Genomic DNA, 16,134 nt, shown 5'->3' with positions numbered 1-16,134 from the left:
GCATGTCTGCCTGCTTGCACTTCCAGGTCAGAACTTATATCACTGCAGCCTCTGACATCCCCCTCAAATCTGCTCTGAATTCTCCATATCTGCCTTGAATGGCTCCTTTTCCTGGGCACCCAGTTGATCTTCCTTTTCTCTTCCATTTTGGACCCTCTTTCATATCTTTTGTTCATCTCTGCAGTCTCGGTGAGTCCATTATTCCAACCAGCTTTTTATTCTTTCTGCTTTCAACCCCTGGCCTCATACCTTAGTTGACATGTAACCTTGGACAAGTTATTTAATCTCCCTAAGACAGAGATTCCTCATTTGTAAAGTGGGGAAAATCTCATGTATGGAGTTATGGTGATTAAACAATCAAAACAAAGCAAGACAAAGAAATGTAAGCCCTGAGCATTCATTCAGGCACTTAGAACCTCATTAAAACTGAAATCTCTCTCCTGTGTTCTAAACTTTCCATTCCTTCTCTCTAAAAGGCATCTGCATTTCCTTTCATTCCTTCACCTTCCTCAAAGAGACACAGACAATTCGTTCGTCTCTGAGGTTGTGATCATTGCAGGGACAGTGCAATCAATGCAGGCTCCTTTCCAAAATGGTCTTTGCTAAAGAGCAAGACACTAGGATACAGACTATGATACTCACATGCCCATCTCATTTGGAGGAGGGTATTCACACCCCAAAGAGAGACCTATTTTTTTTAAGCTGGGCATGGTGACAGGGGCTGAATATAATAGGCAATTTCTTGTACCAGTGGGTTTGTTTGTTTATTTTGTCTTTTAACCAGGCTGTTTTTTTCTAGCAGTGGGTTCAAAGGTATTTAGATAATTTGTCTATGAGTAAATGAATGAGTTTCCCTGTTTTAAACTTTTCCCCATTTCTTCTTATTTTTGTGGGGGAGGGGTTGGGAGGATAGAGGATATAAGAAGACAGTGTTACGGTTGGGAAAGATGGGAAACTATCCTGAGTTTATGTCACAGAGGACGTAAACTCACAATTTTGTAGTGTTGGGTTATGCTAGTCTGTTCATCCTCCCATTGGAAGGGGCATCTGCTGCTATATGTTACAGTTACTGAGGGACAGGAGCGGAATATCAAAGCATTTGGGGAAAACAGACAACAAAGGAAAACAGAGACATTTCCCTCCACTTAAGACAAAGAAGGAAAGATGTACGTGGCTACGTTCTTCAATATGGTTCACATCCTTAGGAAAAAAAAATCGCCATGCTTCCATCTTCATAGCCCGTGCCCCCTCCTTTTTCTGGGAAGAGAAGGAATACAAGGAGCTGTAGGTGGGTGGGAGGGGCATGTGGAATGTGAAGAAACAGCAGAGGACGTAGTGTGTCTAGAGAGAAAAAAGGGAGAAGGAAACTTCTACATAGATAAGCAAAACAAGACACTCCAGCAAGAGGCTACAGTTTTGGGTTCCTGATGTAGAGCTGACTCATTTTAAATCTCCAGAATTAAAGCTGAAGGAGAACAACCCTATCTGTCTCTTCTCAAATTATTTCGTTTACCAATACTACCTTCTTTTGTCTTCAGACTGTGAACTGCCAGTGCTTTGTGCTCCATCCTTATAATTATACACATTAGTGCTGAAAGTTTCCTCAGAGACCATGTAGACGAGGGGTAGCACCTTGTGTCATGGCTGGTCAATGAGAAGTGTGGTTGAAGCTCTGTGTTGAGAGGGGATCTGAGGCCCAGTCTGTACTCAGTTGGGAGGGTGCTGGGATCAGCTAATGCTGTCTGCACGGGGCTGGGGTGGGGCTGAGAGGGAGTAATCTAAGTGAAACCGTCCAAGCTAAGAGCATGAGACTCTCATTTAATTTGGGAGGGGGTGGTGGGACTCAGAGACATCAAACCAGTTGCCAAAAGCCACAGAGACATTTATTGTTTAAAAAACTTTTAGGATTAGAAAAAGAAGGATGATTTCAAGGATTAACCATCCTGAAAATAAATTAGCATTTAGGATTGAAAATAAATCTTCCTGAAGCCTTTTGTTAGATACATTATCCACACTGCTGGGAGCTCTGACGGGTCCTCTCCAGAGCCAAGCATGCACAGAAGCCTGGGGCCCATCTCACCGATTTCAGAGGAGTTTCAAAGTCTGTAATATCAGAGGCTGACTATTTCTTCCAGGAGAAAATTTTTCTTAGTGCTTGGATGAAGGGATAAAGAACTATGAAGAGATTTTAAAGTGTTATTTGCTTAGGATTAATGGACATTTATTTGAATTTATCTTTAGAATCTTTTACATGACAGCTCACTTAACGTCATTTTTTAAAAGTTCTTTTTACAGTCTATTGAATAAAAGTCCACGATGGGATTTGGACGTGGCTTTACCTAATCATGGAAGCAGACAGGAGTCTCCTTTCCAGAATAAATAGCATATTATAGCAAATCCAAGTAAAAGACTTAAATCCCTCATCAGAGCCAAGCTGTGGTGACCTGCTTTGAGGGAACTTGGGCCTTCAAACCTCTCTCCTACTTGCCTGATAATTTACTATTAAACATTCAGAAGTTCTTTTTGAAAATACTAATATTCTTGGGTGATATGCCATTTCAAATTCGTTGTTAGTTAATAATGAAGAAAGAAGGAAAAGCTAGCGGTGAGGGGAAGGGATTTGTTACTATCTGTGGGAGAAGAGAAGGGAGTGGGAGAGATAATGGTCCTCAGAGAGTAGCTACAGAAGTTTTGCAGCCCAAAGATGGAGTTCATTGTCTCAAGACTCCTTGTGACTCCAGAATGTTCAACTGACCTTAGGCCTTATCTATCTGAAGACACAATCATTGACATTAAGTAGCTGAAGAAAACTAGCCTCAGAAATAAGCTCTCAAGATGCCTTTGGAAAACAGAAAAGAAAGAAGAAAAACAATGTAAGAAAGTGTAGGAGTGCCTCTTCTCCAACATTCCTGAGAGAAGATGGGAGTTGAAAACCTCAAACAAAATGTTTGCCCCATCTCACTTGGCTAATTTTAGTTATCTTGGTTCATGGCTATGATTCATCCCTAAAGCTGTGAATTGCCGAGGAGGAAGGAGGAAAAAAAATGGACTTAAATGTCAAAGAAGTAGGAACAAAAATATAGTTTTCTTTTTTGGGGAACTAGAATTCCAGGATATGGGGATCTTTTTTTCTTATGAGGGATGGAATGCTTCGAACTAGAAAAATAATGAGCTCCAGTCAAAACATCGTCAAGAAAGAAAAGAATGGATTATGAGTTATGTCATGTCCGAATTTTTGCTTTCCTAGTGTATTCCTCTTCTTTCCCTTGTGTACCTCTTGAAATCTCATTAAACTAGACATCACGAAGACACCTATGTTGTTGAGTATGATGGAAGCTTAATATGTGGACCGTAAGGGGAAAGGGAGCTCCTGGAGCAGATGAGGGAGAAATGAATGGAGACAAACAGACTATGACACATAAGTCTGGGGGAGGTGATGGTAGCACAGGGAAGAAAGGTGTGTGTGAATGACGGTGAGCTGTTGTCCTGCCTACTAAAGAATAGAGGGTGACAGAGATGGTTTGGTGAGACTCCATCCCTAGAAAAGAAAAACATTTTTCAGTGTAGTAGGTGTCCCCTAGTAAATTGGGTACCATTTGGAATTTCCATAGGTTTGGAGGAAGAAAAGCGCAGTCACTACTCTGATACTCAGGTACCTGACCTTTCTACCATCAGTTTAGCCACTATCTGTGTGTTCACCTTTTTCTGCTCTTCAAACTTCTGAACAGCAAAAAAAAATATATAGGATGGTTGTAGAAACAGGCTCCAGGACATTAAAGGAAGATAACATCAGGTGGAAGCAAAATGAAAGAGTTCCAGTGACTTCAGAGCAGATTCCCCACAGCCCTGAAGCTAATAAGGAGATGGGTCCAGGACTCCATGGTGAAAGTTGATTTCTGCACCTCCCCTGTCCTCAGCCTCCTTAGAGCACTCCCCACACCCTCCCCTGTGGCTCTGCTCTTTTCTGTTCTCCTCGTCCCTGGTAGGACTCGAACAGCAGGACTCATTGTATCTCATCCCCCACGACCCAAAGCTTCGTGCATCTGATGTGACATGCATCCCAATAGGTAAATGAATGGGATATAAAGGGGGTGGAAGGGACTCTGGAAGTTGCAGAATCCCACTGCTTGGTTTGCATTTGAGGATACTGAGATCTTGAGGGTCCAAGTGAATTTCTTGCCCAAAGCATCCCCGTTTTTTTGCATCTTCTAGAAGATGTCAGTTAACACCATGGCTGTGACTACCTTTGATTGCCTCTAGGGGAGAGATATTCTAAAGTTCACAGAAGATACTTCCCAGAAGGTTCCTTGCCACCCCCCCCAATTTTCATACCACCTCGGCCCACTGCCATTATTACAAATCCAGTTCTTTTCAGACTGGCTCAGTTCATTTCTGAGCCTCTGTGAGGGGTGCCACAGTGCAATGAAGACCCGACTGTATTTTCCATTTCTGTGATCAACTGTTACCTTGTGTGGCAGGGTTAGGGGTTACATTGTGTTTCCCACACTGATATGTCAAAGTCCTAAATTTAATACCTGTGAACATGACCTTGCATGGAAATAGGGTCTTTGCAGATTTAATCAAGTTAAAAATGAGGTCATTATTGATCCAATATGACTGGCGTCATAAGAAGACAACCACGCGAAGACACGGAAAGTAGAAAGCCAGGTGACGACAGAGGCAGAAATCAAAGTGCCGTAGTTGCGAGCCAAGGAATGCCAAGGGCGGCCGGACACAGCCAGAAGCTAGGAAGAGGCAACGAGGGATTATTGTTTCCAGGCTTCAGAAGGAGCCTGGCCCTGACAATACCTTGATTTCAGACTTCCAGCTTCCAGAACTGTGAGATAATAAATCTGTACTGTTTCAAGTTCATGGTACTTGGTCATGGCAACACTAGGAAACTATCACGTGCAGTAATAAAGGCAAAGAGGAAGGGTAACCAGAAGCTGAAGGAAAGAAAGAGCTGCTTTTCTTGGGTTGGTTTACTAATGTCATTGGTATTCATTTTTCATTGAAATGATCCACAGTGGTTCCACATGATCCTCTGAAAAAAAATTCATGAGGGGACCCTCTCTGTCACTTCTTTAAAATATAATATATTGATAGTTTGCTATTTGACTACATTTCTATGATAGAATTCAGCTGTTTTTTAATATTCTAGGTTTTAATAATCTAGTTTCTTCTCAATCTGATGGATTTGGTTTTTTTTCTGTTTTATTTACTTTGCCTTTTAATATTTTATTTTGTAATGCAATATAAATGCACGAATACTAATATGTATTTCCTCAAAATATAGAATCAAAGGCACTTAAAAATACTAATTACCCATAATACTTTTTTTAGTCCAAATGATCCACATGATTATCTGTTCCAAGGCTCTGATTTGCTCTCCAGAAATAATATTAACAATTAAATCAGAACTTACAATAATCAGTTTCAGTAGTTTCTTTTGTAATGCTGTTCTCTGTTTACAAATAGCACAAACTGAAGTAAGGACTACTTAGAATCGTATTTTTCAAAACAAAAAAAATTTTTTAAGGTCTTACAAATTATAATATGTATCGAGTGTCCAAGTTTAAAAACATCTGTCAAGAATTTTCACATATTACCCAATTTTTAAGCACAGCCATATTCTATAACCTTCTCCAAGATAATCTACTCTATTTTATTACTCAATCATCTGAAAAATTCAAGAGTTTTTTAAGGAAGTGTTGCCCCACAGATTTAGCGGCTAAACAACGTCCAAGAGTGGGGATACACAGATATCCTCACTGGTCAGAAATCTTAATTCTTTTTAGAGGCCATTCTGGATTGTTGCAAACTCTTTTGGAAGGTTGGGGGTTCAGCTTATGCTCTATGCAGGGCGCAGCTGGATGCCTATGTCTTTGAAGGCACTGGGATGTATGAGTCAGACCCAAGGTCAAAATCAATAGAACATTCAATACATCAAAGTGCTCCATCTGTGGGATGTTTTCTGCCCCATTTATGCTAGAAGTTGCAAGATCGGATTGTAGGTGATTATACAGGGGGCCGGGCTACCGGAAGTAGAGCGTTGGAAACACTTACTTGAGTGTGGTGAGTTCTGTAAGGGATGGCTGAGTAGCCTTGAGATAGCTTTCCCTTCGCGCAGCAACTTTGGGAGAAGGCTTGGGGCTGGTGTCCGAGTCCCCGCTGTCTTCATCTCCCATGGCCTTGATGTAGCTGCCGCTCCGCATTCTACGGCAGGGAATTTCATCATCTTTACCTCGAGGGGTGTACCCTGTCCATTCATCCTGAGGGACCTATGCAGATACAAAACAGATAGTTCATGCTTTATAAAAGTCTATCTTCTTCTTTTCTTTCCTGACTGTGAATATGGGTAATACAGGTAATTATGTAAAACTTTAGACATTAACTTTTCAACAGTAGTGTTTTACCATAATTGGTCTGAAAATATTTTGAATACATGCAAATCTATGTCTCAAGCTTTGAAAGAACCTGTGTACTAGGAAACATTACAACAATTTGATTCACTTCTCCATTTTCTCACGCTGAAAATAATTGTCAGGCATACGGATGCCCTTGGAAAGCGGTTTTATTTGAGCTTTTCAATGATTTGTTTTCAGTTGTTATTTAAAATTCAGGAATGTTTCTCTTTTACCTTCCCTGCATCTTCCATCTCGAGCATCTTGTATCCATAGTGCTTCCTCCTAAACCAGTGGTCTATACCAGCTGCATTCACTTCCCAAGAACCGATTCTTTCTGAATCCTCTTAATTTGGATTCAGCCTCCATAGAGTGCTTGAAACACTCTTTGAAGGTTTCCAATGATCTCCTCATAAAAGCTAGTGGCACTTTCTTAATTTAAATTTTTCTTGGCCTCTTCACACACACACACACACACACACTCTCTCTCTCTCTCTCTCTCTCTCTCTCTCTCTCTCTCTCTCTCTCTCTCTCAAAACACCTCTTAAGAGTCTCTCCCCTTTTGGCTTTCTGGTTACTCTACTTACCTGATTTACCCACTACTTATCTGGATTGTTCTTTTCCTCTAGCTTTGCTGGATCCTGCTCCAAGTCCCTAATTGTGGGGACCCCTCAAGACAATGTTCTCGGCACGCTGTTCGTTTTTCTTTCTACAATCATTTCCTTTGAGTTCAGCAGGGCACCACACTGTGCTACAGAGGGCTTCTTTCTGACCTTATTTTCAGTTCTTAGATTCCCCAGTTCAACATGGACCCAACCTAGGGTCTCATATCTCCTCCATTTGGTAAAAGAAATACACAATAATGGCCACTCTTTGTATCCATTAAGAAGTAACGAACACCCTACGTACTGTGCACAGAACACTGCACAGGGCTTAATTAAAAGAGACCAGAAAATGGGGAGGCTGGTTCTTGCCCTCAACAAGCTGATAACAGAGATGAGAAGACAGAGCATACAAAAATCTGGCAACAGTTCCAAGTCAACATGCTAGCTTCAGATGTTTCAGATGTGGTGCCGTAGATGAACTATGCACTAAGGAGACACTAGGAACAGGAGTTATCAGTAATGGTGATAGGGAAGGAGGATCCAGGAAGGACTCCCGAGAACTGGCCAGGTTTGCACTGAGAAGGTAAAAAGGTATTGAATATTTTCATGCTAACTATTCACTGATTATCCATTAAATAATGCCATGTTTCATTATTAACATTTAACTATGCTAAGAAATTTGCTTATAGGATCTTGTTTCATCGATACAACAACTCTGTGTATTTTTCTGTATTTCTCAGATGAGAAGCAGAAGCTCAGAGAGCTTAAGAAATTTGCCAAAGAACACATAACTAATAAATGGCAGCACTAGGGTCCAAAGCATTTTTGGTTTAACTCAAAGATAAGTGTTTACTTGATCTAAAATTTATGATTAATAACATACAAATTTTAAATCTAAAGCGTTAACTGTCCACAATGATACACACACAGAGTAGACATAGATTTTTAAACATGATCGGTTCTAGGAACTGAGAACAGACATTCCACTAAAAGCACTATGCTTTCCTCCTTAATTTATACATTTCTCTATATAATTTGAAAATGTATATCTAGAAACATCAGACTGAGGAGATGCTACTATTCCTGGACCTGAAAACAGTGGTTTGTAGGTTCTAATGTTGAAAACTACCAATAAAGTTTGGTTAAGCTTCACTATGCAGCTTATTTTATTTAACGAACTCTTAAATCATGCTTGCTATATGCAAGCACTGTTCTAAATGCTTTACAAATGTTAACTCATTTGATCCACACAGCTAAGGGCACTATTATTATCCCCATTTTACAAATGAGGAAACTGAGGTTATGTAACTCGCCCAACATCCCAGCTACAAAGGGCCAGAGTTCCAGCCCAGCAGCTCCTGGGCTCTTGCCATGACCATATTTGACGCTGTCTCTCTGTCTGATCTTGTGGCACCTATAGAACCGAACAACTATAGTCCCGTGACACCTTTGTCATCCATCACATCTGATCCATTTGCCATTTATTAATTGTGGTAGTAGCAATGTAGAGTTTTTGCTTTTTTAGCTAAAAACCCATCCACATCACCATAGCAACAGGGAGACTTCTTAGGGAAATTATAAATGCTGAGAACAGTCTTGTTTTCCTTCCATTGGCAGGTGAGTCACTGCAAAGATATGATCATACTCAGAACCTCATTATTGGCTCAGTAATTACATCTTATAAATTAAGCTGGTACAGCTGAGGGTCACAGAGGAGGCAGCCGATGCTTGCCATTTCTCAGTACTGATGCACAGCTCATAAGTGTTGCTCTCTGAACTATGTCAGAGACCAATGACAACTTATAAGCTCATATTGCTTATGAAATAAAACACGGCAAATTTTTGTTTAGGTGTTTTGTTTTTTTCAAAGTTAGTTAATGGTAGAAACTTGGTCTTATACTAGAAACAGGCTGCAACTGTTGCTAAGGGAACCAGCTGGGAAGTATTTAATGTGTATATGTTTCAATTAAACATATTTTTCAAGTGATAGCAGCTAAGAAGTTTATGGAAGTGATTTGCTTTGGAATGGGTTTTAAAAATCAATACATTATTCATATACTGAAAGGTAGCCTACAATAAATTACATGTAAAATAATACAGAAATTAGCTCCAGGAAAAATGTAAAGAAACAGAACCTCAAGACTTTGGAGAAGAAAAATATTGTTGCTGAACAATAAGGGCCAGCAAAGTCGCTATAGTTTGAGCCACAGTTTTTATTATGTCTCTTAAATTTGAAAGCAAAAGAGGAGGTAGTGGTTGGTTACATTGTTTTCAAGGAAAGCTTACCAGTTTGTTTAGGGGCCAGGGCATGAAATGTTACTCCCTTTCCATTGAAAAGAAAGGAGAGTCATGTGCTGCAGCTACTATAGTGATCTAGTCAAGGTTGCTGTGTCTTTCCGTGTCAGTTGCACAGAGAGAAAAGATTTAGGCAAATCCAAAGAAAAAACTAACCTTGCAGCTGTCTGAGAAAACCTTTCTATTACTGGTCCTAGTGGTTAGAGGAATGGAAGTCTTTGTAAGAAAGGGAAGCTGGAGCAGATAAAGGAGCAGCCTGGGCACTTGTTGACAACAGGCAAGCCAGATGTCCTGCTTGCCTGCACGAGCTTCATGGGGCGGTTAGACCCAGTAAACGTTAAAGAAACAGCAATAAAATCAGTCTGATAAAGCTTAGGGTTTAACAACAGTATGGGTTAGAGAAAAAGAGGATTATCTGCTTTTTAATGCGTATGTTTAAGCATGAAACTCCAGTGGAGAACTTTATTTTTGAGAGAACAAAATGAGGATTAGTGTGCATTTTTCTATTTTGGGGATAGCCAGGCTATAACTTAAACCATATGTCATGGTTCAGGAGTAAAAAGACCTATCTCTGACAAGGAATGACCATAACCAGGTGCTATCATCCCCTAATTACAGGATGAAGATGCTTTCTTAGTTGAAATAGTGTCATGGGCACTGAATGATGGGCCATCCTAATGTAACAAGAGAAAATTAATACCACCTAATGGTGGCATGCTTACATTTTCTGTCTCCCTCTTTGTCTCTCTCCTTGTCTGCCTCCCTTCTTCCTTCACTTTTGCAAGGTTTTTTTTCTTTTTCTTTTTTGTTCCAGAGAAGGCAGGATTTATTACTTGCAGCAAGTAAGGAAAACACCTGCTTTCCTAAAGCGGTGTCTCTGCAAGTATTTTTTGCTTGTTCATTTTCAAGCCATGGTCTGGGTGCCGGGAATGTGCAGGCAGTGAACCATACAAACGTTGATCCCAAGTTGTGGAGCTTACATTGCAGAAGGAGAGCAGGAAGAGATGGATGATAGACAGATATACCCATAAATGAACAAGACGATTTCAGAAACCATAAATGCCATTAGGAAAATAAGATGGGGTGATGTGACAAAGGGGTTGGAGGAGAACTCCTTTAACTTGTTCCTCAGCAAAGCCACTGGGAAGAGGTAACATCTAAGAGGAGATCAGTTCCGACCAAAGGAGCCAACCTGGAGGAGAGCTGGGGAAGCGCTTCCAGGCAGAACGATCAGCCAGTGTGAAGTCTCTAGAGTAGGGATAAGTTGTATGTGTAACTGAAGCCTAGGAAGAAGATGCCATTGTGGCGGGAGAGTCCTGACCAAGAGGGAAATGCCAGGAAAGGCTGGGGAGGTGGGACCAGGTCACACAGGCTCTTGTAAACCCATCTCAAATCTTCCTTCAAGCTGAACTCAGCAATCCCAAAGGTCCCTCCAACTGCTCCAGCCTAAATTCAACTCCTCTGTGAAATCTATAGCATGTACCATCTACATAAGGGGTCAGCCAACTGTAGCTCACAGGTGAAATCCAGCTTGCCATCTGCATTTGTAAATAAAGTTTTATTGGCACACAGTCATGCCCACTCATTATGTATTGACTGTGGCTGGTTTTAAATTAGAAGGGCACAGTTGTATGGTTGTGATGGAGACGGTATGGCCTCTAACCTGATCCACAGATTCCTTCTAAGTACTTAAGTTGCATAATCCTACAATGGCATTTATATATATGACTTGTTTTCTGTATCTTTGTGTTATCTCTCCAATGGCTCAGTAAGCTTGCTAAAACTGGGGGAAGCCGTACTGCTGAAGGGTTAGGGGCTTGGGCTCTGCAACCAGCTTGTCCAGGTTTGGGTTTCTGCTGGACCACTAAATAGGGATGTCCATGGGCTCATTAATTAAATTCCCTGTGCCTCAGTTTCCTTGTCTGTTTCCTACTCCATAAGGTTATACATGGATTAAATGAGGTAATGACCATGAGCACACAGGAAGTGCTCAATAAAGGTCTGTTTTATGGGAGTTCTGCACTCGGCACACAGATGCTCCCTCATGGTGGATGACTTTGGCTTTCCAAGAAGACTCTCATGCCTTGCTTTCAATTTCTTTGATAATGGAGGGGCAGAAATAATTGAAATATATTAAGCAAAAACTTAAATTTCTAATATACTGCCTATGCCCATCATTTTTAAGTGAGACTGGCCCATCAGGAAATACTCTACATTCTCTGTCCTGGGGACTCATCTCTATTCTGTAGGACTGAGGTGGGAGCCTGCTTCCTTGGGCCAACTGAAGCTGGCCTGGCTTCCCAGTGATCGAATCTCAAATGACTCCTTTTTGTTCATAAAGCAGAAATCTTAAGGAAAAAGAAAACTCCATGGGAGATATTTATGTATTTGGAGAAGCTATTTTTCTTTTAGAAACCTTGACTCAAGACCTATGCATTCCAGATGTCTGAGGACGGTTAAGGCCAACAGCCAGTGGTCAGGGAGGTGCTGGACTGCACGAAGTGTCTGCTCTGTGCAGCGCTCAGTCACTGTGGTGGGGAGAGGCTGGAAAAGAAGAACTAATTAATTCCAACACCAATTTTGCATTCACTCACTGTGTGTGACCTGGAATGAGTCACTTCACCTCTTTGATTCAATTTTTCCATCTGTAAAATGGGGATGATAATAGATGTATAATGACTAGAGATAATGTGTGTGAATATAGCTTGTGAACTTCAAAGCACCATTAAAAATCTGAGAATAGGGCTTCCCTGGTGGTGCAGTGGTTGGGAGTCCCCCTGCCAGTGCAGGGGACGCGGGTTTGTTCCCCGGTCCGGGAGGATCCCACATGCCGCAGAGCGCTCTGTGTCCATACCGCAAAAAAAAAAAAAAAAAAAAAAAAAAAAAAAAAAAAAATCTGAGAATATATGTTATAGATCTGTCTCCTCGTGGCTACTTTTAAAGTATGGCGAGCTATAAATATCTTGGGATTAAAAAGCAGTGGTGTTTTAACTAACATCCTTCTAGTCATTAAAGTAGATATTCTAGTATAAAGATATAAGAGCAAAGGGAATATATATATGTAACCCTATGTAAAAACAGAAAAATCTCATATATGAAAATTATAAATATAAATAAAATATATTATTATATATTTCTATTTATGATATATGTAATTTATAACATATAATATAATGTATATTATATATATTTTATATATATATAAAAGGTTTCCCATAGGGAACCTTAAAGTAGCATCATTCAAGGTAATTCCTTCTGTCTGAATGTCTCAAACTCTTTGCTAATTTTTTTTTGTGGGGGGCAGGGGGAGGTTATCCTATTCCCCTCTTGGTTAATAGAATTTCTATTCTATTCTGAACAGACAAGGTACCCTTAATTTTACACTTCCTCAGCTTTCCCCTAAACTCCAAATGCTGCATTTTACTGAATCCAAGATACCAATGTAAACTCCTCAATACATTTTTGTACCACTAAGAAAGAAACACCACCAATTAAGCTCTGACACTCCATAGATTCAATGATACATTCCAATATCAAAGATGCTAAAATGTGAAAAATATGGAGCTCAGGAATCTATCAAACAGCTTTTAAAAGAATATGTGCAAAAATAAGAACACGAATGGATGTATTCTGGGATAGCAATTATAGAACTTTATGTTTGTATTCCTTAGTGACCAGATTAATAACAGTTAGCATTCATCTATGTCATGCTTTGGCCAAAAACATAAGTTTACACAATTGTCCCATGATGCTTACAACCGCCTTGAAGGATAGGAAGAGTAAGTATTATAATCTCAGTTTATCAAATAAAGAAACTGAAGTCCAGAGAGGTTAGTAGCTACGTCAGAGTGACACCGTGCCCAAGCTGGGAGGGGTCTGCCATACACAGTCCAGGGATTTTTTTTTTCTTCGTATTTAGATCTTGGTTGTTTTAGGAGTAACACTTGTCATTTTACGATAATCTAAAGAACACAGAGTTCAGATAAGAAAACAACTTCTGAGAGTTTTAAAGTCTGGAGGAAAAAATAATTCATAAACAAAGAACTACATACCTTGAAATTAAAATAAGACACTATTGCAGACATGGGAAGGCTTACTTTGAAAAGGCCCTTCCAATGCACATGGGGTTTGGCTGAGCTGCTGTCAGAGTATAACTCAATGTAGATAGAGTCAGACATTCTGTGCCGGGGATGGTCTGGGAGCCGATGGCTGGGAGATGAAGCCATGTGTGAGTGACTCCTTGAGAGCAGATTATCTCAGGATGGGAAGTTGGATGGTGAGGTTTGGAGTAATGAAAATGCGTGAGATTTGGGGAAATCTGAGAGCCACAAAAGGAATGCAGACACTTAGAAAGCCGGGACAGCCGAAATGGAGCATGTGTCCTGAAATATACCAGAGGAGGCCGGGGTAATTCTGTGAGCAGTTCTGGGCTGCGGAGATTTGGGAGGAAAACACATAAACCTGAGGCAGAGGTGAGGTTTAGAGCCAGTTTCTATTTCATCCGGAACCAAAGAAGCTGGGAGAAATAACTTAGGCATTTGGTTCATTAGGTAGAAATAAAGACAGTATAGCAAGGAAGAGCTGTGATTAAAATGGTGGGTATCAATACTAGGCTTGTATTTGCAAGGCTACCCGTTAGCAGCTGTTGATTTCTTCAACAATTGAGCATTTCAATTGAAGCAACCAGGGGAGTGAGGGCACTTGGCTATAGCTGAAGGGGGCCAACCGACTTGGCCTTTCCCGAGCTTGATAAGGAAGGGTAAATAGGAGGAGGCAAAACTGTACTTAGGAAAGGAAAGCTGGGGATCTGAGATAATTACAGAATAAGCTGACATTTATAGAGTAATCTCAAGGGCTGGCAGTGATACCAATGTGACTTTATTTTAATCCCTCTAGCAGTCCTATGAAATAGACACTCCTGTTTCCATTTTACTGCGGCAAAACTGAACTCAAAAAGCTGGACTGACTTGCCCAAGGTCATCATAACGAGTAGGAGTCTGCATTTATCTGATACCAAAGCCTTTGAGGCTATCACGCTGCCTCTGATACGTTGATTGAGGGTGTGAACAAATTAACTTAAAAAAAAATGGAGTGCGTGCTCCCAGGCTCTGTACTTTTTAAAAATAAAATATAACTGTTGAAATAAGCACACCCAGTAGCTTGTCCCTAATTGGCTAGCACGGATAAAGAGGGTTTAAAATAATAAATATGGAAAAGACTTGTGAGATAAAGCAGCGCTTACTGTCTCACCATCGCGTGGCGCCCTTAACAACTGTCGTTCTCAGTTTTTGCTTAAACGTATATGGACAGTGTGTGAGGAATCAGAAGACCTGCCTGACTGCCACACTTTTCAAGGGTGCTGTGAGGGCCTCCAAGCACTCTGGTGGTTTTTCAGCATTTGTAAGAAGGCTTTGCCCTGGAGGTCAAGGTCCTGCCTTGCACTCTGTACAGGAATGGCTGTAATGCGTCGGCCTTCTAAGCACTTTTAGTGAGCTCTCAGATTCCCTACTCACTCTGCTCCTTTGCATCTTCTTTGCAGCTGGGAGAACTGCTTTTCTGCTCCACACAGCTTTCAACTTGACAAATGCGACTTGGCATAAATGTCCCTGTAGCCTTTTTAGCTTGCTCTTTTCAGAGCAAAAGCGGGGAAAAAAAAAAAAAAAGAGCAAGAATAGGAAAATTACAATTACACGATGTGTAGATCCCGAGGCCTGATTTCCCTGGCAACCACCCTTTCTAACTCCCCTTGAATCCTGAAGCTGGTGTAAAAGTTAATTTGCTTCAGATTGCTTAAAAATTACCTATCAAGGACAAGAGTAAATACCTACCTCTTTTTAAATAGGGCTAATACCCTTTGCCACATCTTTCTCCAAATAACATTTTAAAATACCCTTGAATAGAACTTTGTAAACAATGCTATTTGATGGTGATTCACTCACTGCTACCCTATGGAATTATTCTCACCCACGTACGTTTATAGGTATCTACAGGGTACCTTGCACCATAGCAGGTGCCAGGGCGATACACCAAAGACATTTCACAAAACACAGTCTGGTCTCAAAGGGGTTTACAAGTTTTAAGTGGATCAGGCAAATCTGGGGGATGGATGAAGGAAAAGAGTAAAAATAGCTTTAAAGCGAATCAAGCTAAGTTGAGTATTAAATTTCAGTACCTCCGAATTACCTACTGGCTTTGTAGTTTGTTCTTATGAATCCTCTTCTTGGTGCTAAAACTGTTCCTTTGGAGTTGAATGTATCTGTGCAAATGCAAAGTGCATTTCCATTGGGAAATGACACTGCAGGAGAAATGTGGAGGGGCAAAGTCTGTGACCCCTCAAAGGAGGGGAAGGATCCATGGGCCTTTGAGGGCTGGCAGAAAATATTGCTGAGGTGATGCTCGTGTCAAAGGGGGCACGATCTGTTGGGAAGATACCCTTGTGATACCAGAACAAGAAATAGTAACTATGGTACTATATTCCAGTATAATATGAGGAGAGGGGAGGAAAACGCATTTTATTCATTGTCTACCCTGTCTTTTGATTGTAGTGAACGTCTGTGGCTTCTGCTACCCAGTTCTACTTCTGATTCTTGTTGTCACATCCCCACGATTTTGCTTTGGGGAAACCTTGCTCCCCCCAACTTGAGGTCTCCATATGTTTCAGGAGTAGCAGAGGACTTGGCTTTTCACGTTCCCCAGCTCTATTGCTTGTCTCATGGCTCAGCGTGTGATCTCAGGCTGTTCAATCAGCAAGCATCTCTGGACCTTTGCTTGGAAGCTGGGACAAAGACTGTTCCTCTCCTTCAGTATATCTATAGGGAAGCAATTAGCTT

At 40.8% G+C, this 16,134-nt stretch overlaps 1 protein-coding gene across 12 annotated transcripts in view; it reads right to left on the bottom strand.

Moving 5' to 3' along the window:
* DLGAP1 (DLG associated protein 1) overlaps positions 1 to 16,134 on the bottom strand; it is a 328,135-nt gene that overhangs the window by 254,465 nt on the left and 57,536 nt on the right. For 8 of the 12 annotated variants that reach the window (XM_060119712.1, XM_060119713.1, XM_060119716.1 and 5 more), the window contains exon 2: positions 6,067 to 6,281. In XM_060119712.1, coding sequence (XP_059975695.1) covers positions 6,067 to 6,281 — 215 coding nt within the window. Of the gene's footprint in view, positions 1 to 6,066; positions 6,282 to 14,817; positions 14,932 to 16,134 lie in introns of all 12 variants that reach the window. The other 4 variants (XM_060119714.1, XM_060119721.1, XM_060119715.1 and 1 more) reach the window with 1 other exon arrangement.

This window comes from Mesoplodon densirostris, chromosome 15 (genome assembly GCF_025265405.1).
Source record: "Mesoplodon densirostris isolate mMesDen1 chromosome 15, mMesDen1 primary haplotype, whole genome shotgun sequence".
Classification (NCBI taxonomy): domain Eukaryota; kingdom Metazoa; phylum Chordata; class Mammalia; order Artiodactyla; family Ziphiidae; genus Mesoplodon; species Mesoplodon densirostris.
The sequence above is the reverse complement of the archived record's forward strand: the minus strand, read 5'-3'. Positions and strand labels throughout refer to the sequence as shown.